This window comes from Protopterus annectens, chromosome 11.part0 (genome assembly GCF_019279795.1).
Source record: "Protopterus annectens isolate FY-2018-M chromosome 11.part0, PAN1.0, whole genome shotgun sequence".
Lineage (NCBI taxonomy): Eukaryota > Metazoa > Chordata > Ceratodontiformes > Protopteridae > Protopterus > Protopterus annectens.
The window spans coordinates 401721832-401749766 of NC_056745.1; the positions used below are offsets into that span (position 1 = coordinate 401721832).

Genomic DNA, 27935 nt, shown 5'->3' on the forward strand with positions numbered 1-27935 from the left:
TATAAAACTGGCAATTTAAGGCCCTTATAGTCAAAGTAGCAGATGTGTAAATCTTTTTTCCCCATCTATCCAGTGCCCTAGAATCCCTGTCAGAGGGGGTAGGGTTTTTTGCAGTAGAAGCCTTGACCCCTTTGGGACCCTGAGAAATAGTTTCTGGGTCTGCAGTAGGGTTTTTGAAAAGGAATTTATGAGAGTCAGGGACCTTGTAGTATCTGTCCAGCTTAACAGGAGCTGGAGGTAAAGAGTCAGGGGTCAGACTAGATTCTGAGAACACACAATCTACAATGTCCAACACAGGAGGAATAGCTAGAGGCCTGTGTTGAGGTAGTAAAAGGAAGTCTCTGAGCCTTTTCTTAGATTCTAAAAAATCTTGGCTCTCCCAGTGGAAGTGCTCTCTCATGGTATGCAAGGTTTCCCCAAAACAGTAGCCCTCAGGAGGAGAAGCTGAAGGAATTGATTCTTCAGCATCAGAATCCTCATATAGGGGAATAGAATATTCCTGATCAGAAGAGGAATTAGAAGAAATGGAAACCTGATCTGAAAATTCATAGTCCGTCTCTTGCCTAGGCCTCTTATCAGGAGGGGGATGGGAACCCCTGATCAAGATAATTAAGTCTTCGGCCATTTTGAGCATCTGTTTTTTGGGCATGGAGGCCTGTCCTTGTGGCTGGTGAACTTGTTTCTTTGCCTTTAAAGGTGTTTTATCTTTGTCTTTAAAGTCGGTTTAATATATAATTGTTTAGGTCTGAAAACACCCTCAGAAGCCGATGCCTGCTCAGAGGCTCTGGACCCATTTGAGGGAATAATCTCCGAGGCTCCAATACCTTAAGTTTTCAGCGGCCTGGCCAACTCCACATGAGAGTCGGTAGCGGCCTGCGACTCTAAAGTAGCGGGCATCAGGGGCTGCAAAAGTGCCTTACTGAGAACCGGCGACTTGCTTAGGAGAAGCTTCGTTGTCGGTTTTGGACCTCGGTTGCCTGTCTTTTTCTTTTTCTTTGCGTTTTTTGTGAATTCCGGTAGTCGGATGACTGTCTGACGACATTGTAAAATTAAATCTTCACTCAAAATAGCTTAATGCAAAAGCATACTGACGCTTAACAGTGCGTTGGTTAAATCTAGCACAAAACCAGCAACTAGCAACGTCGTGGTCAGGGCCTAGGCAAGGAATACAGTAAGAATGAAAGTCCTTATGAGGTATTTGCTTCCCACAAGAAATACAATTATTAACTTTTTCTGACATCGGTCTGAAGCAAGAAAAAAGTTTCCCCAACGGGGTACTTAGCTTTTAATGAAGACTTCAGATCTGATACTCGAACACGAAAATCTCAGGAGTTGGCCGACCGGCACTTACGAACTGCTTCTGCTTCGGGCACCACGCGGCAAGAAAGACTGAATAAAATGGTGTCAGCTGCATCTTTTATACCCCTGATGACCTGACATCAGGGAAGAGGCGACAGCAACCGATGCAGGACCCAAGACTTTGGAATTCAGGCTGACTGAGGGCAACCTGCCAGCAGGATAACCCAAATGTAATGACTGCAGCAGTGAAACACGAAGAACATCTGCAAAATAAAGATGTCTCAGACTAGATAGCAGGGTATAAAAGTAACGTATAAGGCAGATCAGCACTCACTGTAAATGTCTTTTACCTGAAAACTGGGAGATGGGTACCTCATCCTGCTGGATTATATTTCTCAACTATAAGATATTAACTACTGTGAACTTTTTATGCAGCAGAGATTTTCAATCCTGGTCTCCACTGAAAATAGACTATAACCCGGAGGAACAAGTAAGTTAATCAATCAATAAATTTCTTAAGGTCTATTCCTTAGTGAATCATTCTGATAGTGTCTGTGAACAATGATGGCAGAAGCCTATAGCTTCAGGTTGTTACCAACAGCAAGTATTTCAAAGTATCAAATCAACATCAATTTGCAAGATTCTAACTACAGTGTCACGTCTTAACCTGTCATTTCTTCACCCATGCAAGAAAGTAAATTTTAAATTATTACAACTGACACATACATTCTGCAAGCTCTTATAAAAGCATTACATAATATAAAATGTTATGCTTAGTGTAATATAATAAAATGCAAGTTAGAATATAAAGTTTCTTTGTCAGTTACCTGCAGGTACAATAGAAAAGATGTCCATTTCTGTGAAGCTGCTGAGCCAGCTCTAACTGGTGGTTGCTCATTAGGTTTTCATTAATAACAACGATAAGTGGTTTCTCTGCTTCTAACGTCTCAAGACAGCTACCAGCACCTAAATAACCAGAAAGAAACAGAAGTGTGCCAATGTTTAAAAATGCAATTATAAATGAACTGTAGTATAATATTACTACTCAATCTCACATCAGTCAAACGGGGGCGAAGAACAGCAAAATTTGTAATACCTCGTGCACTCATACCTTACATTGTGAAGTCAGACCATTTCAGATAGCATACCTTCTTATGAAGTGACAACAATGAAAGTACACACAATTCCAAAAAAATAGGGGTCACACACACAGTCAAATGAATGAGCAAAAATTAATGCTGAGCAGTTCACTTTAAGGATGTGAAGGAACTCAACAATTCTGGTTGCAGGGACTTCAGAGATGGCTGCACTTGGAGTAACAGCTTAAGTTCAACTCTCACAGTGTGAAAACAGAAACTCAGAACACAGAGCCAGTAAAATAGAAGTTATGTCCTTACCATAATGTTCCATGTGGAGTGTTCATCTCGCCTTTGTTCTTACACATGGGTTTGGAGCCAATCCTCGGCTCCGAGTCGGCCACTTGGCAAAGCTCTGCATCGAAAAGAAGCTCGAGACCAACCTGTCTCCCACAATTCCCTCTGCCTTTACCTCAGATCTAGTTTGCAAACAATACCAGATCCCAACGGGAATGAAACACACAACATACATGCTAAGGTGTAGCTGAAAACAGCAGTAACAGCTGAGAGAAAACAGAAGCGGGAGAACCAAACCAGACATCTAAACTGGACGTTCTTCCTGACCTTTGGGTGGGAGGGTGGGAATGTAAGAACAAAGGCGAGATGAACACTCCACATGGAACGTTATGGTAAGGACATAACTTCTATATGTGAGAGTGTTCAATCTAGCCGTTTGTTCTTACACATGGGTAGCGTCCCTAGCTCCGTGACCCTGAGAAACTCACAGAAGAACATTCCTGCGCACAGTGGAACCAAAGGTTGCCCTGTCCCTGGAAACCCTATCCACTTTGTAATGAGTAATGAACCTATGTGGTTTAGACCAAGTGGCGGCCGCACAAATAGTGTCCAAAGGTAGGCAGGCCGCATGAGCCAGGGATGTAGATATTGATCTAGTAGAATGTCCTTTCGGTTTGACAGTTAAACTCTGACCAGTAGCAGTATAAACAAAAATAATACAATCGGATAGCCATTTGGAAAGGGTACGCTTCGTCACTGCCATGCCCTTTCTGCTGTCCGCAAAGGCTATAAAGAGTTGATCTGCCTTTCTGTGATCCTTTGTTCTATCCAAGTAAAATCTTAGTTGTCTATGAACATCCAACTTGTGTAACATATATTCTAGCTTATTGGAATGGTTCTTGAAAAATGTGGGGAGCTCACTGGACTGATTAATGTTATTGATTGAACAAACCTTAGGAAGAAAGGACGGGTTGGTGCGAAGAGATACCCTATCAGGGTGAAAGATCAAATATAGGTGTTTAATGGAAAGAGCTTGAAGTTCTGATACTCATCTGGCTGAAGTGATAGCTACCAGAAAGAGGGTTTTCCATGACAGGAACTTCAAAGAACAGGAAGAGGCTGGTTCAAACGGTGGTAGCATTAATAGTGATAACAGGAGGTTCAGATTCCATGGTGGTGTAGGAAACCTGACTGGTGGCCTGATATGGAAAGAACCTTTTAGAAAGGCCTTACAAAGTCTATGAGCCATAATAGGCGCTCCATTTTCTCCCACATGAAAGTTTGAAATAGCAGCCAATTGAACCCTCAAGGTGGCAGGAGAAGCTCCTTGGTGAAATAGTACGGATAGAAACTCCAAGACTTTGTTCAGTGGGGCTATTAAGGGATCCAAATGTTGCGTAGTTGCCCAGTATACAAAACGCTTCCACTTACTAGTGTAAATCGTCGTAGTGGAAGCTTTATGAGAAGCCACCAGAATATTTTGAACCGCAGGAGAAAGATCAGACCTGGCTAAAAAGGGAAGCGGAGCAGCCAAGCTGCTAGTCTGAGGGACAGGAGCGACGGGTGAGGAGCCTCTGACGAGTGGGTCAGTAGATCCGGCTCCGGGTCCAGGATCCAGGGTTCCTGTATTTGGTGTGCTTGAAGAAAGGGGAACCAAATTTGACGAGGCCAGAATGGGGCAATGAGGATTATCGTCCTCTCCAGGTTGTTGGCTTTCTGCAGAAATCTTGGAATCAGAGGTATAGGAGGGAAGGCGTACAGGAGACCCGGGGGCCAATCGTGAATCAGAGCGTCCCTGGGGACTTCCCCTGGAGGGGGTAATAGGGCAAAGTAGCTTCTGCATTTGGCGTTCATTGGAGACGCAAACAGATCACAGCAAGGCTGGCCCCACTTGCGGAATATCATGTCCGCAATTGTTCGTTTGAGGGACCACTCGTAAGGTAACAGGATGGTTCTGCTCAACCTGTCCGCTATGACGTTGGATAACCCCGGGATGTGCGTTGCTATCAGAAAGCGACCCATGGAGTCTGCCCATTGCCAAATTCTCATGGCCTCTCTGCATAACTGGTAAGATTTGGTTCCTCCTTGCTTGTTTATGCACCAGACTACGGACATGTTGTCCGATTGAACTGCAATGGTCCCTGGAGGTAGAAGGGGAGAAAAGTGTTGCAACGCCAGAAACACTGCCCTCATCTCCAGAACATTGATGTGCAGATTGTACTCTAGATTGGTCCATTCGCCTTGGACTGTCTGTCCCTGAAAGATGCCCCCCCCCACCCTATCAGGGAAGCATCCGTGGTCACCGTAGCTGTCGGAGTGGGTAGCACAAACGGTCGGCCGCCGGAGAGATTGCAACTCTGAAGCCACCAAGACAGGTGCAATTTGCAAATGTTCGTGATGTGAATTTCGTGTGTCAGCGGTAACTGTTGGAACGACCATTGTGCGAATAGCAGCCATTGAAGGACTCTCATGTGCAGTCTTCCCAGGGGTATCGCAATGAGGGAAGCCGCCATGAGACCCAAAACTTTCAGAACCAGTTTTGCCGGGGATTTTTTGGACAACAGGAGAAGAGATATGTGATTTTGTAGAGAGGCTATTCTTTCTGAGGGAAGCCTTAGAATCAAGCAACGAGTATCTAATTCTGCTCCTATGAATGAGATATGCTGTGATGGCTGTAATGCAGATTTTTCGAAATTTACGGAAATTCCGAGATGAACACAGAGTTCTAGTGTGTAATCCCTGGCCTGAATCAGTCGACACTCGGTGGTGGCAGTAAGGAGCCAGTCGTCCAGATACGGAAACACCTGGAATCCTATGCGTCTCAAGTGAGACGCTACCACTGCCATACATTTGGTGAAGACCCTGGGGGCTGAGGTCAGACCAAAGGGCAGGGCTCGAAATTGAAAGTGACTGGCTCCCAGCCGGAAGCGCAAGTGATCCCTGGACGCTCTGGCCATTTTGATGTGGTAGTACGCGCCCTTGAGATCTATTGAGCACATCCAGTAGTCCTTCTGTAAGAATGGAAGGATTGATTGAAGCGTGACCATCCGGAACTTTTCTTTCTTGACGAAAGTATTGAGCTTGCTTAGGTCCAGAATTGGCCTCCAGTCCCCTGTCTTTTTTGGAACTAAAAAGAACCTTGAGTAAGTTCCGAATCCTCTTTGGTCCACCGGGACTGGTTGGATGACTCCTTTTTTCTAGCAGCTTTGAAATTTCTATAGCTGCAGGATCTCGCAGATGGGGCGGTACATCTGGGAGTCTTTTCTCGATAATGGGGAAATAGAAATGGAATTCTGTAACCTCTGGTAATAATGCTTTTTACCCATTTGTCTGAGGTAAGACTTTGCCAGGCCTGAGGGTATAAAGCTAAGCGACCCCCGACTGCCTCCAGAGCAGGACAGTCGGGCCTCCTCTCAGGAGTGCTGGAAAGGCTTCCCAGGGAGTGTATCCCTGTCACCTTGGTTTTGCGGACCCCCTCTGCCACCAGGGTGACGTCTTCCACCTCTGCCCCCCTCTCTGCCTCTGGAGGGGCCATCACCCTGTGTGCTTGGGAAAGAGGCTTGGGGTTTTTGAAACCACATTTTTCCACCTCGTTGCCCTTTGGGGTACGGTCTGGATGGGGTGGAAAAACGGACTCCGACAGCAGACAGAGTCTTTCCCTCTTGCTCACACCGGGTGAGGGTCTCCTTTACTTTGGGGCCAAAGAGAGTGGCACCGTCAAATGGGGCGTTAGTAAAGGAAGACTTGAAGGCTTCCGCAAAGGAACATAAGCGCATCCAGGATTGCCTACGAAGGGCAATCGCTGAATCCGCAGCCCTACTCGACCCTTCGGCTGCATATGAAATGAGCCTCATGGACGAGTTCACAATTGATGCAAGGGTATTGAGTTGTGCTGTAACTTTTTCTGCGACAGCAGCATCTGTAGTACCCTGGAGGGTATCTCCCAACTCTTTGATTAGATCCCTCTGTAAACGTGTGAAATGCGTCAAATAGTTCAGCGATCGCATGGAAAAAGCCGCTGAACTAAAAATGCGCTTCCCATACCTGTCCATAGTCCTAGAATCTCTGTTAGGCGGATGGACAGATGAGGAAGATTCAGACATCTCCTTCTTAGTGGCAGCTGCCACCACCATAGCATCCACTGGAACTCCTTTTGTGAGATATGCCTTGTCTTGAGGGGCCGTAATATATTTATTAGGCTTTCTAGGGACTGGCTCCACTGTGTCAGGTGTCTCCCACTCCCTTCGAGCAATCAATTCCATCAACTCATCGAAGGGCGGAGTGACCCAGGAGGAAGAAGGGCGAGCACCGAATGCCTCCAGCAAGACTGACTCATCCTCAGAAGGGGGTAGGGCCTGCCAATCACCTCTCTGTTTCAGGATCTCCAGGATGTCAGAAAAGGAGACATCCTCTGAGGGTGATTTAGGGGACCCTTCTGACTCATCCAAGTCAGTGTCTGATGTTAAGGATTCTTGTGGAGAATCCAAGTGTCTCCTCTTACACAATCTTTTCCTCGGAACTTCCTCGGGGGGGGCATCCGATGAAGCCTCCGAGGAAGAAGGGGCTCCCTCTGGGAGTGGCTGAGACACCGGTGCTCGACGCTTTGAAGTAGCCGTGGGTGCAGAAGAGGATAACGGGCCTTTATGGGAAGGAGAAGCTATCTCTACTGAAGTGGTTGTCTGAATCGACAACACCTTCCTCATCAGGTCGAAGGCCCCCGGGTCCCGAGTCGAAGAATCCCTCGGTTCCGAAGAAGGTGGAGGGATCCCCGAGACGGGGACCGAGGGCATCGCCCCCGAGGACGGAGCCGAGTCGATCCGTGCCGAGGCACTGAGAGGGAGAGTCGGAACTGAAACATTGGTTCGACTCTCGGCCCCCGAACCAAGGATAGATCGTTGGCTCCGCGATTCCGGTAATGGATCCGTCGGAGTCGAGGTGAACGGTGCCGACCGAGAGAAAGACGGCTCCGGCACCGAGGGCTCCACGATCATCAGATCAGCCTCTCCCGGCTCCGAAGGCTGAATAGGCCTCGGAGGAGGAACAGATGGAGATAAGAGAAGGCCTTAGAGTCTCGACACCAACTGGGAAGAGACTGAGATGAGTTTGGACAAGGCCGTATTCTCCATTAACTTCTGCACCACACGGTCTACATCGGAGTCAGAGAGGGTCCTAGAAGAACGCGTCAAAGGAATCGAAGACGGAGCCGACCTCAAGAGCACAGGAGGTGGAAGCTCCGTCACCGGTTCCAAGACTCGAGGGTCGGTGACAGACAGAAGTTCGACACTCGGCCCCGAGGTCTGTGGAACCGGTGAACGAACTTTAAATGAAAAGCTCGGAGCCGATGACATGGGCTTCGACGTCTTCGATTCCTTTGAGGATTTAGATGCTTGGTTCGATTTATCAAGAGCCTCTTGAAATGCAGGCTTCAAAAGGCCTCTGTCCATGAGCTTCCTGCGCCTATCTGTCATGACCCTTCCACTGAAAGAATGACAAATGGAACAGTCTTCTTGCAGGTGGAGAGGGCTAAGACAGTAGACGCAGGAGCTATGGTTATCTGTGACAGACATTTTCTGTCCACATTGGCACCGTTTGAAGCCTGACTTCGCTTTCTCAGACATAATCAATATAAGAACAGTCAAATCTAGTAAAGTTATATAAATGTCTACATAGTCCTGATACAGACAGTCACAGCCAAGAACACTAATGGTAATACACAATTAAAAGTTTAGTCAAATCCAGAATTTTGTCAAATCCAGCAGTAAATTCAAAGTTAGTGGGTGGGGTAGGCCCCGAGGGAACTAACTAACTATATATATTAAAAAATATATACGTAAGGATAAGAAACCCTCGACTCACTACACACACAACACACACTAAAGACTTAAAAGTGAAACTAGAAGAACTATCTAAGAAATCCTAGACAAAAAATGCAATCTTATCTGCCAGGTGGTCTGAGCTCATCAATACTGATGTGAACGTTGCAGCGGCAAACTAGATCTGAGGTAAAGGCAGAGGGAATTGTGGGAGACAGGTTGGTCTCGAGCGTCTTCTCGATGCAGAGCTTTGCCAAGCGGCCGACTCGGAGCCGAGGATCGGCTCCGAACCCATGTGTAAGAACAAAAATGGCGAGATTGAACACTCTCACATCTTCCATTTTTGGGTAAATTTCAGTAACCGACTTGTAAGTGCATGGTCTGGATGCCAGCAAAAAGAAATTCAGAGAACCTGAAAGAAAATCAATCACAAAAGATGAGGAAAAAACACTGGCTGGGAAGAAATCTGCAGCTGTTCAGCAAAAAACAGTGCAAGCTCTAGCTTTGGTGCAAGACATGACTTCCAGTAACCTAGCAGAAAAAAATAAGTCAAACGTACTCAGATATTATTAAAATAATCAAAACCCTGATGGAGTATATCAACTCAAATAACAAAAGGCTGGAAAAAATATAAGAAGCTTTAAATAGATATTCAGATGAGGTGATAAAACTGCAAAAATCAGAGGTCGAAATGAAGAAAAGGCTTGCTGAATATGAGACTACTCAAGAAGGGATACTTCAAAAAATAATAAAATTAGAGGACACAGCACGCAGGGAAAACCGGAGATTTTCTGCTGTACCAGAGAAGCTGGAAGGAACAGACAGGATTAATTTTATGAAAGCACAAATAAGCAACTGGACTGGTATTCCATAGCAGTTGTTGTTAACTGAAAGGACACAACGTGTGAATGCTCCAATCCTGGCCATGAGAAAGCAACCTAGACCTTTAATAGTAAAGATGCAATCCTACCAAGCAGAAGGAGTTGATTCTGACAAAATTGTGGCAGAAGGGCAAAGTACTAAAAGTGTGAAACAGTAAAGTGTTTGTGGAAAATGATTACGTACTGTACACCAGGCAGAACAGAAGTAAATTTATTCCAATAATTAGGGAATGCCGAGAAGCATGTGTGAGATTCAAGCTGCTATACTCAGTTATCTTCAGAACATTCTTTCCTGGAGAGACAAAATCATTTTTTTATGCAGAACATGCTAAGGAGGAAATACATAAGTTTGTCCAACAAGGGCTTCCAAGATGGCTGCACAATGAGTAACAGCTTAATTCTAGCACCTCTAGTGTGAAAACAGAAACTTAGCAGAGAAAGCCAGTGGATTTATTCTTCTGGGTAAATTTCAGTAACTGGCTATTAAGTGCACTGCCTGAATGCCAGGAAAAAAAGAAATACAGAGGACTTGAAGGAAAATCAGCTTCAAAAGGTGAGAAAAAAACACTAACTGGAAAAAGTACTGTAGCTGTTCAGCAAAGAGGAGTGCAAGCTCCAGACGTGACTTCCAGTGATTACAAGAAAGCATAACACAATTGCGCCCAAACCTGATAAAAATAAATGAAACACTGATGGAGTACATCAACTCAAACAACAAAAGGCTGGAAAAAATGGAAGAAGTTTTAAACAGCTATTAAGAAAAGGTGCTAAAACTGCAAAATTCAGAGGTCGAAATGAAGAAAAGCCTGTTGAATATGAGACTGCACAAGCAGAGATGTTTTGAAAAAAATAACAGAATTAGAGGACAAAGCATGTTCAGAAAACCTGAGATATTCTGCTGTACCACAGACGCTTGAAGGAATAGACTGTACTAATTTTAGGAAAGCACAAATAAGCAACTGGACTGGAATTCCACAGCAGGTGGTGTTAACTGAAAGGGCACATCATGTGTATGCTCCAAACCTGGCTATGAGAAAGCAACCTACACATTTAACAGTAGAGATGCAAGGGTCTATATTACTTCAGCAAAAACCCCTTTTAGTGAATGACTGTTCGATGAACAATACCCAGGGAAATCTAACTCCCTATAATGGCCATTTCAGCGATTTTTTTCCTAGGGAAAAAAAACGCTTGGCCAATCTAAAATCAGACAAAATTTGAAATCCTTCAAAGTGAAGGGCTTCACCCACCCCCCACAAACCCCAACTAAATATACCAACTCCGAGATCGCACTATAGTGGAGAAAATGGAAAATTCCCGATGATGGCCAAGCATTCTTCCCTAGGAAAAAAATTGGTGAAATGGATGTTCATGGGAGTTAGATTTCACTGGTTATCTTTTGAGGAAGTGCCATTCCCTGAAGGGGGTTTTCGCGGACATAATATAGACCCAAGATGCAATTCTCCCAGCAGAAGGAGTTGATTCTGATAAAACTGTGGCAGAGAAAGTACTAAAAGTGGGAGACAGCAGAGTGTTTGTGGAGAATGATTACTAGGCAGAAAAGGAGTAACTTTATACTACTATTCAGGGAATGTCGAGAAGCAGGTGTGAGATTCAAACTGCTATACACGGCTATCTTCAGAATATTCTTCCCTGGAGGAACAAAATCATTTTTTGATGAAGTACATTCTAAGGAGGAAATACAAAAGTTTTTCCAACAAAAAATGAGCTGTGAAAAGTACAGTTTTGTACCTACCATAAATGTAGATGTCCAATAGACATGCAACTGCAGTCATAACATGTGGGTTGTCCTGCCTCAGGCAGCCCTCGGTCGGCCGGATTCCAAAGTCTGGGTCCGACGTCGGCTGATGTCGCATTTCTCTCCGACGTCAGAGCGGCTGGAGTATATAAGCATCAGCCGACGCCATTTTCTTCAGTGTTTCTTGCCCCAGGTGCCAGGTGCCCTCCAAGGAAGGCTGTAATCAAATTGGAAGACAAAAACAGGATTCCAAACAAATAGATGAGCAATAAAACAAATACACCATAACAGATATCCCCAGCTAAGAGAAACAGGGATAGGAGTGGACCCTAGGCATAGAGGGGTATGGAGTTTTTCTAGGACAAAATTGAGGTCCCAGGCTGGCACTGGGGCCTTTCTTGGTGGCTTAATGTTCTTGATTCCCCTCAGGAATTGCCTTAGTAAAGGGTGTGAAAAAACAGGAGGATCAGTGTTGTATCTAGCTGAAATAGCAGATGCATGTATCTTTATGGAAGAATATGAGTGGCCGTTCTTTAACATATCTGCCAAATATTCCAAGATGAGTGGGATGTTCAACAATGATGCATCATGTCCCTTGCTGGTATTCCAATTGCTGAATCTTTTCCACTTTGCTAAGTAAACCTTTCTGGTGGATGGTCTTCGAGCCTCTGTTAGTATCCGCTGAACTTCCTTGGAGAGATAGGCTGAAGTTATTTATGGGATCTCCCAGGCTGTTAGCTGCAGTGTCTGTAGATTTGGATGCACTGTTTCGAAGTTGTGTTGAGTCAGAAGTAGAGGCCATTGGGGAAGGGCCCACCTCCTGGTGTGACATATGCTCTGTAGTAATGGGTACCAGTGTTGTCTTGGCCAGTCCGGAGCTATTATGATTCCCTTGGGTTTCTCTGCTTTGATCTTTATTAATACTGAGGTCAGCAGTGGCAGAGGTGGGAATGCATAGATTGTTAGTGAGTTCCAGTTGAATGAGAGGGCATCTATTTTCCAAGCTTTTGGATGGTATGTCCTTGTGCAGATTTTTGGTAGAAGATGGTTGAGATGAGAGGCAAATAGGTCCACTTCTGGCTTGCCCCATGTCGAAGTGAGTTGTCTGAAGGTCTTCGGATGTAACCTCCACTCGTGTGGATCTGTGAAATTCCTGCTTAGGCTGTCCGCCAACACATTGTCTTTTCCTGGAACAAACTGGGATTGTAACTGGATGTTTAGACTCAGTGATTTCTCCCAAAGATGCATTGTCAGTCTGCAAAGGGGATAACAGTGGGTGCCTCCTTGCTTGTTTATGTACCACATCACAGTGGTGTTGTCTGTCCGTATCAGTAAATGGCCTTGCTGGAGTTGGTGTTGAAAAGCCTCGATGGCATGCATTACTGCCAGCATTTCCTTTTGGTTTATATGCAGATGTGTTTCCTTTGGAGACCATTGTCCTTGTATACACCTGCCTTCCATGTGCGCCCCCCATCCAAGGTCTGAGGCGTCTGTGGTCATGGTCTGTGTTATCTGTGGTTTTTTGAATGACATACCTGTGCTTGCCTGGCCCACCATAGGAATTCCTTTTGTAGGCATGGAATGAGCTGTGTTGAGACCAAATGCTTTTTAGGTACCATTGAAGCTTTCTCATGTGTAGTCTTGCTAATGGAACCAGGAGAATGCAGGATGCCATGTAACCCAGGGCCTGTAGGAATCTCCTTGCAGTCATCTGGGTGAGTTTTGCTAAACCTTTGAAGTAATGAGTTAACTTCTCTTGCTTGTCTTCTGTCAGGTAAGCCATCTGAGAGGGCTGTGTCTAGTTTGGCTCCTAAGAAGATTATTTGCTGGGATGGCTGCAGTCTTGACTTTTGGAAGTTGACTGTGTATCCCAGAGCTTGAAGTAATCGTATGACATAATCCAGGTTTTTTGTCAACATCAATTTGTCGTCCGCTTGTATGAGGCAGTCGTCCAGGTACGGGTAAATTTGTATCCCTGGAGCCTGCAATGAGCAATTACTGAAGCCAGGCATTTTGTGAATACTCTGGGTGCAGTAGATAAGCCAAATGGCAATGCTGAGAATTGATAATGCTCTGGTCCTGCAAGAAATCTGAGGTATCTTCTGCAGCTGTGTCTGATAGGGACATGCAGGTATGCCTCCTTGAGGTCCAGAGTAATCAGCCAAGACCCCTTGCCCAGCATGGGAAGGAGTTGCTGTAGAGTCAGCATTTTGAACTTTGGTACTATGAGAAAGGTGTTCAATGCGGACAAGTCCAGTATTGGTCTCCATTGAGATTCTTTTCTTGGAACAAGGAACAGTCTTGAGTAAAACCCCTGGTCTTGTTCTTGTTGTGGAACTCTTTCTATTGCTTTCATCCGAGTCAGCAGAGTGATTTGCTTGATAGCCTCTGCCCTCTGGTTTTGTGGTAGGTTTGGCATGCCTTGTTTTCTTGGTAAGGTATGAAAATGAAACCTGTACCCTCGGTCTACAATGTCCAAAATCCATTTGGCCTTTGTCAGTCTGTGCCAATTTTCTGCAAACAGAGATAATTTCCCGCCCAGGGGAGCTTCTATTTGTTCCCTGGTAGGCGGTAGTAGAGGAAAGTCATTGAGATTGTGGTTGTGGGGCAGGTGAAACCCCTGCGTCACTTCTTTGGTTTCCTGGCTGCCATTGTCATCCCCTGTAAGGGCCTCTGTATTGGCCTCTTCCTCGGCCACGTCTGTTCTTACCCCTTTGAAACTTTTCTGTATTAGGAAAGGACCAGTTTTTAGAAGGCCAATTCCTACTGAATCTGGGGGGTTGAACTTGGAGGAAATCTTTCACCGTCTGAACTGATTTTGCTTTTTCTTCGATGGTCTTTAACAGATCCTTAGCATTTGCACCAAAAAGCTTGTTCTTTTCCAAAGGTGCATCCAGAAGTTTTGCTTTTACATGATCTGGTAGAGGTTGATCTTTTAACCAAGCATGTCTACGAATGACTGCCCCTGGCATAGCTGCCCTACATGAAGCTTCCAGTGCATCATATCCACACTGCAGGAAGTGATTGCTTACTTGCTGAGTGTTATGTACAGCTTCCTGCAAAGTCTTCCTGTCTAAAGGATCAGGAGTGGCTAAAGTTTTTTGTAAATCTTCTAAGAGGTAGTCCTGATATTGTAACATATGAAAAAGGCAATTTAAAGCTCTCATAGATAAGGTAGTGGATGTCTAAACCTTTTTACCCCATCTCTCTAATGACCTGGCCTCCCTGTTGGAGGGCAATGGATTTTTAGAGGTGGAGGCTGAAACTCCTTTAGGCCCCTGTGAAATAGTTTCCAAATCAGCAGAATGGGCCCTGAATAAATGGGAATGAGTTTCTGGGACCCTGTAATACCTGTCTGGCTTGGCTGGAGCAGGAAGAAGAGAATCAGGGGTAGCACTAGAATCAGAATATAGATCATCCAGAACATCAAGTACAGGAGGAATAGCTAAGGGCCTGTGCTGGGGCTTCTTAAGGAAAGTCCTCAGGCGTTTCCTAGAATCAGAATATTCCTGACCTTGCCACTTAAAATGTTCCCTCATGGTGTGCAGAACTTCCCCAAAAGAAATATCCTCAGGAGGGGAGGCCGAGGGGATGGAATCTTCTGCATCCGAGTCCTCATAGGTCTGGAAGAGCTCTTCCTGGCTATCAGAGTGGACGGAGCCCTCAGAGTCTTCATCAGAAGGAATAGGTTCAGAGGGTTCAACCCTGGGCCTTTTATCAGGAGGAGGCTGGGATCCTCTCTCAGGATGGGCCTGTGAACCTCTAATCATGGAAATTAAATCAGCAGCCATGGACATAATTTGTGTCTCTGGAGTAGGCTGAGGAAAGGATTTAGAAGTAATATGCTTTGTTTTACTGGCTGCCTTAGCCCTAGTGTAGGCCTTAATAGACATGGCCATAGGGGGCCTGGCAGCTCCACGTGCAGGAGTGACCTTGTCTACAGCAATGGTCTCGGGCATTTCCTCGGTTTCGGTATCTGGAGGAAAATCGATAACAGGCGTCGGAGTGATGTCCGGAATCGGAGTCGTCGGTAATGCGGTGTCTTCGGTTCGGAGTGGTGGAGAGACCGTCTCAGAGGGAACCGGAGCACTCGCGCTAGGTTTTGGCGTGGAGTCGGTGGTAGACGCGGGCCGAGGATGTCGGTCCCGGTCTTTTCGCTTTTTGGGAGTTTGCGATGTCGGAAGATCCGACGGCATGTTGTAAGCAAATTTATCGGCAAAAAAGTCTTCAGCGAACTCCGCCCAGCACCTGAGAGTGCGCTTGTTGAAGCGAGCACAGGCTACACAGGCCGAGACGTCGTGGTCTGGGCCCAGGCAAGGAAGACAGTAAGAGTGGAAATCCTTATGAGGTATTTGTTTACCACAAGAAAGACAATTGTTAACTTTTTCAGTTATTTCTGACATCAGCTGAGGCAAGAAAAGGTCCCCAACGGGGTACTTAGCTTTTTTGATGACTTCGGTATCGAAAAATACAGGAGCTGACCGACCGGCACTTGCGAACTGCTTCTGCTTCGGGCACCGTGCGGCAAGAAAGATTGGAGAAAATGGCGTCGGCTGATGCTTATATACTCCAGCCGCTCTGACGTCGGAGAGAAATGCGACATCAGCCGACATCGGACCCAGACTTTGGAATCCGGCCGACCGAGGGCTGCCTGAGGCAGGACAACCCACATGTTATGACTGCAGTTGGATTCTTGAAGGACATCAGAAGGGAATTCTCTTCTTGTTCTTCTGGTAATAAAGACCACAGAGAGAGAGAGAGAGACTGTACCAGTGAAACCTTTTCAAATGTTTCAATGGAAAATGCTCGAGAAAAGGAAAAAAGAACAAGAGTCGACTAGAAGAATCAACAGTAAATCAGAAATGAAGAAGAGACAAGATTTAGGAGATGGAGATGAACAGTAACAAAACCAGTAACTTGGGAAATGACAAACATGAGATTACAAAGCGATAATTATATTTGTGAAACATGACAGAACAAGAAAATCTGGAACTATTAGACTTTTTTTGGATTATGTTAAAATTGTAGGGGACTCTATAGAATATGCCTTACTTCATGTTATTAATGTTTGGAAAAATACTTAGGAAAGGGGAAGAGGAGGGGTATAATTTTATTGTGCATGACTTTCTTTGCATGCTATAAAGTTTTGTCCGTTAGGTTTAACTATAATGGGGATACTAATGTAAAGAGGTGCTAATATTTTTTTTATTTCTCCCTTCTCTCTTTCTCCCTATTCAGTTTTAAGAAATGTAACAAAAAAGTCTGGTTAAAAGAGCATGACAAAAGAAAAATGAGTGTGCTTTTTCTTATTCTTGCAAACAGGAATGAATGGATTAAGGCCCTTAGCTTGATCTAGTGACAAGTTTTAAGAGAAAGCAAATACATGAAAAAGAATATTGAATACAAGACTTTTTTCTACCAAATGAATGTATGCTTAGTAACAATTTTGTATCTGGTCCTCATGTCTCCAGGAGACAATCTGATAAAGAAAAAATGGCTAGGAGATAATGTTTTCTGAAAGAATTCAAGTGTTTTCTCAATCTGGGAGAGCAATAAAGAGAAGACAAAACCAGACAGTACTTAGAAGAACACAGGCTGTACCATGTGTCATAACAGAGATAACCTTCCTTGTAGGTTAACCAAAGTCTGTAAGTGTGGCTGTCAGTTTGGGACAATTGTTCCTATTAGGAGAGTAAAACTTCAATATTTGAAGATGTACACAGTTCTGTGTGTAAATATTAAGTTAATATGTTTTAGGGTGCATTTGTTTTTTGTTTGAAGGCTTTCAATACAACAAAACATTTTGTAAGATGCGTCATAGGCTCAAATGGTTATGACAAGAAACTGTAAAAAACGATCAACTTGCCAAATGTTAGTGCATGCATGTGATACAAAAGCTGGAACTAGATTCTTAACAAAAAAGCTGTTGCACACAAAAGATGGTAATAACTTTTTAATAATGACACTTTCTATATTATTTTTAAAGGTAAATGGTCTTACAGACATATGCAAAAAAGAAAGAGAAGTGAACTATATTAAAATGTAGAGTGCAAATAGCTATGCTACAGGAGACACATTTGGAATGAAATGGACATGTGATAAAGAAAGGTTTTCAGGAGCACTTACATTAATTACAAGAGCAGCTCCAATAGTGACAGAAGAGGATAAAAAACATAATGATGGTAGATTTGTACTACTAACAGGGTACCGGCAAGGAAGGATGATTACACTGCCATGTATTTATATTCCACCTTAAACTGCTATAATGGAGCTTAAGAAAATTATGGGAGAAATAATGATCTTTCAGCAGGGAATGTTACTTACAGGTGAGGACTGGAATTTGATTTGGAGTACTGAAGCTGAGTCTGGGCAGCCCAGAAGGGAAAATATAACAAAGGAGGGTATATTTTAGAAGAAATTTATGAAAATATTTGGCATGGAAGATGTGAATTCAGTAATAGGAGTTAAGAGTGACTTTACATACTATTCTCCAAGTTACAAAATCTGGGCTAGGCTAGACAATACTTACATTTCACAGAAACATGTGCATTTAATTGAAAATTTTGATACATATCCAATAACTATTTTAAATCACTCGCCAATAATAACTACAATAAAAACAAAGGGTAATTAAATAAAAATAAGACACTGGCACATTCCCCCTATCTAATGAAATAAGTACAGAATGACTAGTAGAAATTATTTGGGAGTTAATAGAGAAGTCAGAAATTTCTCCTGCAAATATCTCTATGGAGTGGGATAAAATTTAAGTGGAGCTTAACAATAGGGTTGAAATAAAAGAAAGGAAGATATCTATTTTTTCTTCAAACACCTTTACTGAATTATCACTTGTGACAGCCAAATTTACATTCATATAAAAGTAATCACACTATAATTAAAATAAAACATTTTACTTCACATATATTGCAATATATCATATAAACTAAACAACATTACATAAATTATTCAATTCATACCTTTTTTTTAAATAAGAAACAGATTTATTAAACCATCACTTACTACATAGGCAACCATGCTTTTATATAAATGAAAACAAACCACACTGACACAATCCTAGTTGCAAGGATTTTATATCACAAACCATACTAACACACTCCCATTATACATCACTTATAATCTAGCCAATCTTTTTCAGTCAAACATTACATAGCTCATTTAAGTCCTGCCACCTTTTAAACCTCATTCCCACCTTATATGTATTGTTCCCACAATTCCCAATTTTTCCTATGTAGTTTGCTCCTACCCTTTTCTAAAGATCTCAATTCCAGTTGTTTTATCTCTGTTCCTATATTCACTACTTCTAGTATAGCTGGTTTAGAGTCTGATTTCCATTTTCTAGCAATTGTTTTTTTTCTTTTCTCAGCCACTATTATTAGACACAACAAGGCCTTACCATGGCCAGGCAATTCTGATCCTGTATCATAGTTCAGAAAAATAATCTCCCTTGTCAGACCAATCTGCCCACTGAGCATCTCCAACAGTGCATCCTACAGGGAATCCTTGTAGTCCACCAACTCACTGCTCTCCCAAAAAACATGTTCACAATTACCTCTTTCTTCCCTATCACATCTCCAGCATTTGCTGTCTGCCTGAGGAAAAATTCTCTGGAGTCTACTTGGGGTATAGAAACATCTATGCAAACATTTCCAGGCAAAAATCCTAACTCATCTAGCTTTTGTTGCATATATGGGAGACATACCTATATCCTCCCATTGTTTCAATGTGAATTGCTTATCCAATCTCGTTTCCTAATCCTTTCTAACCTCCTCTGATAGATTTTTATAGTCTTCATGAATTAATTTTATATGCTCTATTAATTATTTCTTTTTTAATGGCAGCTTCTGTTGCAGATTCTACTAAAAGCACTACTAGTGCTAATCTTTTGTTTAGGAGCCCCCTATTTCCTTCTCTTTGCCTATACTCTGATATCAATCCCTGACAGTGAAGGCAATCTCTAACCTGCAGTCCAAATAAATTCTTGGTGTGTTCCCATTCTAATATCTTTCCCTCTCCAGTTATTTGCTCCCAATACCTTTGTTCCTTTTCCAGATTTCTCCCAAAAAATTCCAATCCCCCTCTTTTCTATTGGCTACATCCCTAATTGCAGTCATCCCTATCATCAGAATCTTCTTTCTCAAATCCCATGCTGACTTAGTTCTTAGAATACTTTCTGCTACTTTATGTATATAATATTCTGCATGATTATTGTTATTCTCCTCAAAGGCTTGTATCCAAAATCCCAGTCTCTCCTTGTTTCTTGAGCTCCACCCCCATTTCATTATCATCCCTTCCCACTTTGAAATATAGTTTTCTGCTTGTGCTATGTACATGAGTCTTAACTGTGTATCTCTGAAATACCCCTTCAAATTGGGTAAACCCAATCTGCCCTGTTCTACTGGAAGAATCAGCTTATCCCACTTGACTCTTGCCGTCTCATCTCAGATGAAGTCCTTCATCTCTTTATTAATTGCTATCCACAACTTCTCCTCTGGTTGATAAATGTATGCCTGACCTGTGTATAAGACTAAAGGGACTAAAAGCATTTCAACTGCTTGTATCTTATTATCCATATCCATATAACAAAGCTTCCATTTTCAGATTTTTTTGTATTAACTTTTGTTTAGTTTCTTCCCACGTATCATTAGCTGCCACACTACAATAATTTTTAATCCATACTCCTAAATACTTCATTTTATCATGTCCCCATAAATATGGATATTCCTGAACCAATTCATGTGTGAGTAAATAATCTACTGCTATTGCCTTTGTTTTAGCTTCATTTTGTATCCCCAAAAAATCTGAAACTCTCTCAAAATGTACCACAACACTGTAATATCTCTTTCTGGTTTTGTCAGGTAAGATGTTAGAATGGGAACACACCAAATATGAATATACTACTATTAATTAAGACTCAGTGCATTTTGTATCTAAATATACTTCGTAAAGGTTGTAGTTTATGTTACATGTTATTCATCTATGTGAAGCTTTTCTCCCCAGGCTTCCACTGAAAATGAACCTGTGTCCATGGGCTATCACAGTTAACAAATGAAAAATAAATAAATAAATAAAATACTATAATCTGCAAATAAAGCCAGCTTTTCTTGACTACCATACCAATTATATCCTTGAATTTTTGAGTCCCTTATTTTCTTTGCCAATTGTTCTAAATTTAATGCAAATAATAAATGGGAAAGAGGACACCCCTGCCTGGTTCCTCTGCTCAAGCAGAAATTATCAAACAGCACTCTACCCACTTTAACTTTTGCCTCCAATCCATCATATATCCTCTTAATTAACCTTATATGTTTTTCAGGAAATGCAAATGCTTACATTGCCCCACTCAAAGTCCACGCTTACTCTGTCAAATGCTTCCTCTGAATCAATACCCACCAATGGCAATGTATTTTGTTACATTCTGCTTCCCTCTGGATCATCGATGTTCTGTTCATGTTGTCAAATGTTTGCCTCCCCTCCACAAAACCACACTGATCCATATCTATTAGTTTTAGCATTCCTTTTGCCATTCCATTAGCCATTACAGACATGTACACTTTATAATTATGGTTTAGCATTGAAATTAGTCTGTATGAAGCTGGATCTGATGGATCTTTACCTTCTTTAGGTATTACAGCCACCACTACTTTCTTCCAAGATGTTGGTATTTCTCCTCCTCTTAAAATAATATTATACAAATCCTTCCATATCTTTATCAGTTTTCCTCCCTCCTAGCTTCCAAACCTCCACAGGAATACCATGCATTCCTGGGGATTTTACTGTAGATTAGTTATACATCACAATTTTTATCTCATCTCCTCCTATCCTGTTAGTAACGGAGCCTTAGCTAGCTCTATCCTTGGCTTATTTTATTATTCCATATTCATTTCCATTTATATTTTTTCTTGATTTCCATAATTATTTGCTTTATACAGACTTTCATAGAACTTCTGAAATATTTTTAGTGGCTCTACAGGATTTCTTGTTACATTCCTTGTTACACGCTCCCTAAGCTTGGCGACAGCCCTTACTACTTTTTGTTGCCTGAGTTGTGCTAAAAGTTTTTGTGCTCTAGTGTTATCATCAAAAACAGTTGCTAAACAGAAATCTTTCTAAACTTGTGTAGATTAATCAAGGTAATCCCTTATTTTCTGCTTAGCATTCTACAGCTGACCATTTTGTTCTGTGAGATTTCCCCTATTTTGCAATACTTTAACATTTGTCAGTCCCTTTAAATAATTCTCGTTACTTCTTAACCATAGCTACCTTTTTTTATTTCCACCCTATTTTTAAACTCCACCTTAATTTTATCCAACTCCCTAGCTATTATTTTCATAAGTAATTCCTATTCTATTGAACATCTCCTGGATAATCTCTACTACCCATTCATTAAATTCCTCTCATTTCAACAGATGGGTGTAAAGCGCCAGTGTATCATTTTTATTTCATTACCCTGTGTTTATATTTTAGTTATTGACGCATGATCTGAAATAGTTATTGGGTGAGTATCAAGACCTTCAATTAAATGCATGTTCCTGTGAAATGTAAATTCTGTCTTTGCCTAGCCCTGTTTTTACATCTTTGGGAATAATATATAAATTCACTCTGAACTCCTACTGCTACTGAATTCACATCTTCCATAACAAATATTTTCATAAATGTCTTCAAAAATCTACCCTCCTTGTTTATATTTTATCTTTTGGACCCCTAGAAACACCTTTACTCCTGCAAAGCAAATTTCAGTCCCCCACCTATAAGTAATACTCCTTGATGAAAAATTACTATTTCTCCCAAAATTTTCTTAAGCTCCATTACAGCAGTTTTAGATGGAATATAAATACATGCCAGTATAATCCTCTTCCCTTGCCAGTAGCCCCTAACACTACAAATGTGCCATTATCTTTTTATCCTCTTCTGTCAGTGTTGGAGCTCCTCTTGCAATTAGTGTAAGTACTACTTTTTTCATTCGTCCCAGGTTTTCTGCTGAATAACCATCCTGAACTTTAGAAGCATTTGCATTTCCAGAACAGTTTACTGGAATATTAAAACAACCTGAGTAGAGACTCCAGAGCATATGCTAAAATTGGATCTTACATTTCTTTTTTTCTTTATCAATTTCACATGTTCTGTTCTTTTCAAGTGTCTCCTGTAATATAGCTACTTGTACTCTACATTTTTATATAGTTCACTGTTCTTTTTTGTATTTATCTGTGAGACTATTGACATTTAAAGACATTACAGACAGCATCATTGCATTAAAAAGTTATTATTTACACTCCAATTAGGAACAAATGTCCCAAACGGATAGCCATACTCATAGACTTGAGTTAACCTAAAAGAAAGGTTATCCATGCTAAGATGCATGGTGCAGCCTGTGCTTCTAAGTGCTAACTATTTTTCTCTCATCTTTATAGCTTTCACAGTTGGGGAAACCCCTGAATGTGTTCAGAGAACATCATCTCCTAGCCAGTTCCTCTCTTCTTTTTTTTCTCAGCCAGTCACTCTCCACCAGACAACAACCACATTCTCATTATCAGATTGTCTCCATGGAGACATAAGAACCAGAGAGTCAAGTTCTCTAGCAGATTGTTTCCATGGAGACATGAGGGCCAGATACACAACTGCTACTAAACATACCCTCATTTGCTAGAAAAAAGCCCACATAATTAATATTCAAAATTCTTTTCCATTTTCTTGCTTTCTCTTAAAACGTGCTACTAACAGGTCCTTAAACCAGTCATTCCCCCATGCAAGAATGAGATAAAGCACATTAGTTATTCCTTTGTCAAGCATTTTTAACAAGGCCTTTTTTTTACATTCCAGTACATACATCTCTTAAAACTGAAGAAAAAGAGAAAAGGGAGAAAGAAAAGAACAAAACTGAACAGCAGTACCTATTTACAGTCCCCATTACAGTTTTATTTGCTTACAGTTAACTTCCTCTCTCTGTTCCCGTCCCCAAAGCATTTTTCTGAACATTAATGACATGAAGTAGGGCATATACTTCAGAGTCCCTCACAAGTCCCACAGATTCTGAAAAAGTCCAATATTTCCAGATTTTCTTGTTTTGTCATGTTTCACAAATATAATTATTGCATTGTAATCCCACATTAAGTTATTGGTTTTATTACTGTTCATCATCATCTGCCAAATCCTGTCTCTGCTTCATTTCCAACATCTTCTCGCTTCTTCTATTCAACTCGTGTTCCATTACTTTTCTCCAACATTTTCCATTGAAACAGTAGAAAAGGTTTCATAGGTACAGTCTCTCTATGGTCTTTACTACCAGAAGAACAAGAATCAGAATCTCCTTCTGTTTCACAGCTCACTTTTTATTGGACAAACTTCTGTATTTCCTCCATAGCATGTATGTCATCAAAAAATGATTTTATTCCTCCAGGGAAAAATACATTGAAGACAGGTGGGTGTAGGAGTTTGAAGCTCACACCTGCGTTTTGACATTCTTTGAACAGTAGAATAAATTTACTCTTCTTCTGTCTGGTGTACAATGAGTAATCATTCTCCACAGTCTGCTGTCTGCCCCTTTTAGTAGTTTATCCTTCTGCCACATTTTTGTTGTAATCAGCTCCTTCTGCTTGTAGGACTGCATCTTCACTATTAAAGGTCTAGGTTACTTTCTCACAGCCAGGTTTTGAGCATACACATGATGTGCACTTTCAGCTAGCAATTCTTGCTGTGGAATACCAGTCCATTTGCTTATTTGTGGTTTCATAGAATCAATGCAGTCTGTTCATTTCTGCTTTTCTGGTATAGCCGAAAATCTCAGATTTTCTCTATGTGCTCTGTCCTCTAATTCTATTATTTTTTGAAACATCTTTTCCTGAGTAGTCTCATATTCAGACAGATTTTCCTTCATTTTAACCTCTGATTTTGCAGCTTTATCACAACATCTGAATAGCCGTTTAAAGCTTCTTCCATTTTTTCCAGCCTTTTGTTGTTTGTGTTGATATACTCTATCAAAGTTCAATTTATTTTTATCCAGGTTTATGTGCAGCTGTCTTATATCTTTCTGTAGGTTACTGGAAGTCATGTCTGAAGGTTTCATTGCTTTTTGCTGAAAAGCTGCAGAACCTTCCCCAGTCAGTATTTCTTCCTCACTTGTACTTGATTTTTTTCCAGGTGCTCTGTATTTCTCTTTTCCTGGCATCCAGGGAGTACACTTATTAACCAGTTACTGAAATGTACCCATAAACACAAAAGTCTACTGGCCTTCTCTGCTGAGTTTGTGTTTTCACACTAGGAGAGCTAGAGATAAGTTGTTCCTCAATGTGCAGCCATCTTGGAAGTCCTGCAACATTTCAAGGTTATCCAATCCACTAAAAGTCTTAGCATGGTTTGTAGATCTTATTCTAATCACTTCTTTTTTTTCAGTTTTACATAGTACTGCTGTTAATTTTAAAAGTTCTTTGAAACTAGGAACTAACTGATTTCCAATTTTTTTGTAATAACTTTTCTAGCAATTCCCAAAACATTTTGTTGTTTGGCATTTACAGATACATGAAGTGGAAAATTCATTACTATCACTGATCTAGTTAATTAACAACTATCAGACCTTAACACCTTAAAAATATATGCATCTCTTCCCAATACATATTTAATTTTTCACAATCCATAAATGTGTGTCCAATCAGCTTTTACATCTTTACTACATCTCCAACAGAAAGAAGAAGCCATTTTATTCAGAGATTTTATAGGGAGTAACACAATTTTATGTATATATTTCCAAATTAAAACTTTCCAGTATAAACTTGAAGAGGTTTAGCTAACTGAGTTAAGTAAAACAGTTTTATTCTTACCATCTATTTGGTCAGCCAATCCACTACTGTCTAAAACGTTCCAGAACTTTGCATCAAAATAATTATTTATAATTAACTTATAGAACTTGGATGAGCTTCCTTTGCAGGTCAATCTACCTCTGATGATAGCATTCATATATTCATACAATGGGGAATAATATTCTGTTCATCTTCATTCATATTACTTACAAATTCATTTATTATCATCCATCACTAAGAAATTAACTGGTTAGCGGTGTTATCCAACTTATAATCTTTTATTAAAAATTCTGGTGACTTACTTAGCTTTTCCCTTTCTAAAGCAATCAGACCATAATACTAATCCATTCCTTTTTAGTAAATTTATTTTAACATTGTTCTGAGTTAGTTTAACTCTAGAGGTGTCTACAATGGGAAAGCAAAAAAAAAAAAATAATTCTGATATTGAATTTTAAAAACATATTTCTTAACTATTTTAAGAATTGATTTCACATATACAGAGTCTAAAGACTGAAATGAATTTCCTTCTAAGGATTAATTATCATATTTAATAAACTTATAAGAGTTTTATATAATCTGTTCCTGAATGTTTTCCATTGACTAGTGTAAGTTGAGCCTATCTGGAGTATAACCGAATTAAGACTTGCAGCAACAAAATACGATTCTACATCTGGGAAGCTAAAACCACCATACTCCCATAATCTTAAATGATTTCTATAAGCAATTCCCTGCTTTTTAGGATACCATAAGTATGCTGTTAACATTTCTCCATTTTCTTTAATTTTTCTGTCAAGTATTAAAGCTACTGAATGCAATATATAAATGTATGGTCTACTGCTAAATTTTGAAGTTTCAAAACTTCGACTTTCTTATGGTCTACACCATAAGATCGAAGTTTCAAAACTTCGACTTTCTTATGGTCCAGACCATAAGATCAAAGTTTTGAAACTTCAACCTGTTTAAATGGAGCTCAGCGTAAAATGGTATATTTACCATTTTCCTCGCTGTAGCACAATTTCGGATTTGGTATATTTAATTAGCAGGGGGTGTGGGGGGTTCAGAGATCAATGCTTTGAAACTTGGAAATGTAATTAAAAACAAAAAAATATGTTTTTGTTATTTTTTACATTTGAAAGTTTCAAAACTTTGATCTTATGGTCTCGACCATAAGAAATTCAAAGTTTTGAAACTTTGAAATTTAGTAGAGTCCCATAATCATTTTAATAAGTACTAACTTATCCTCAAAAGTAAAAAAAAAAAAAAAACACAATAAATCATTCCATTTTTAACAAGTAACATTTCTTCAATCATTTTTTTCAAAATTATTTAATAATCTTACTCAGATCTTGATAGATTTTTATTCCTAAATATTTTAGTTCTTTTCCTTCACAATTATATTTGCATTTATCTTTAAACTTACTACCTAGTAACTGATTTAACACTAAAGCTTCAGTTTTGGTATTATTAAATTTTAGCAGCAATACTTTTTGAAACTTTTCAATTTCCTCATCTTTTTCTTTGATGGAATAATTTAAATTTCCTATAGTTAGTAAAGTACCATCTGCAAAATGCTATACTTTAGACTGACAATCCCTGTTAATTAAGAATTCATCAATTTTTTATTGCTTCCTATACTGCTAGCTAAGGGTTCAATAACTAATGCAAACAGTCAGGAGGACAAAGGACCCCCCCCCCTTGCTTTGCGTCTGTTTAAAGTGAATTCTTGAGAAATGTAAGATGCAATTTTAACATATGCTCTGGAGTCTCTACTCAGGTTTTTTAATATTCCAGTAAACTGTTCTGGAAATGCAAATGCTTCTAAAGTTTAAAAAAGTAGTTACAATCTACAGAATCAAAAGCTCTCTCAATATTAAAGCTAAGTAGGACCAATTTCTTGTTCATTCCTTTTGCTAAATCTAAGACAGTTACTACCCTTTTTATATCATACATTAATCAATTGAGAAAGAAAAATTTTGGAGTGAGTTGGATAAAGCGGTGGTGAGTGTACCCAAGGGTGAGAGAGTGGTGATTGGAGTGGATTTCAATGGGCATGTTGGTGAAGGGAACAGAGGGGAAGTATGGTTTAAAGGAGAATAATGCAGAAAGTCAGATGGTAGTGGATTTTGCGAAAAGGATGGACATGGCTGTGGTGAATATGTATTTTAAGAAGAGGGAGGAGCATAGGGTGATGTACAAGAGTGGAGGAAGATGCACACAAGTGGATTATATCCTATTTAGGAGGGCCAGTCTGAAGAAGATTGGAGACTGTAAAGTGGTGGCAGGGGAAATTGTAGTTAGGCAGCATAGGATGGTGGTCTGTAGGATGATGTTTGTGATCAAGAGGAGGAGAAGGAGTGGGAGTACAGTGCCAAGGATCAAATGGTGAAAGTTGAAAAAGGGTGATTGTGGTGAGTTGGAGTTCAGGGAAGAGTTAAGACAGGCACTGGGTAGTAGTGAAGAGAGTTACCGAACAGCTGGGTAACTACAGCAGAGCTGGTAAGGGAGACCGCTAGAAAGGTGCTTAGTGTGACATCTGGACAGGAGGAGGATAAGGAGACCTAGTGGTAGAATGAGGAAGTACAGGAGAGTATACAGAGAAAGAAGTAGGTGAAGAAGAAGTGGGATTGTCGGAGAGAGGAAGAAAGTAGACAGGACTATAAGGAGATTAGGTATATGGTGAAGAGAGAGATGGCAAAGGCTAAGGAGTGTGGAGAGTTGTATGAAAAGGTGGACACTAAGGAGGGAGAAAAGGACCTTTACCGATTGGCTAGACAGAGGGTCTGAGCTGGGAAAGATGTGCAGCAGGTAAGGGTGATAAAAGATAATGAGGGAAACATACTTACAAGCGAGGAGTGTGTGTTGAGCAGATGGAAAGAGTACTTTGAGAGGCTGATAAATGAAGAGAATGAGAAAGAAAGAATGTTGGATAATGTGGGGATAGTGAATCAGGAAGTGCAACAGATTAGCAAGGCGGAAACAAGGACAGCTATGAAGAGGAT

At 40.9% G+C, this 27935-nt stretch overlaps 1 protein-coding gene across 2 annotated transcripts in view; it reads right to left on the reverse strand.

Moving 5' to 3' along the window:
- Positions 1–27935, reverse strand: part of LOC122815418 (UDP-N-acetylglucosamine transferase subunit ALG13 homolog) — a 456754-nt gene that overhangs the window by 160112 nt on the left and 268707 nt on the right. For both annotated transcript variants that reach the window (XM_044087894.1, XM_044087895.1), the window contains exon 3: positions 2127–2265. In XM_044087894.1, the coding sequence (XP_043943829.1) occupies positions 2127–2265 (139 nt within the window). The remainder of the gene's footprint in view (positions 1–2126; positions 2266–27935) is intronic.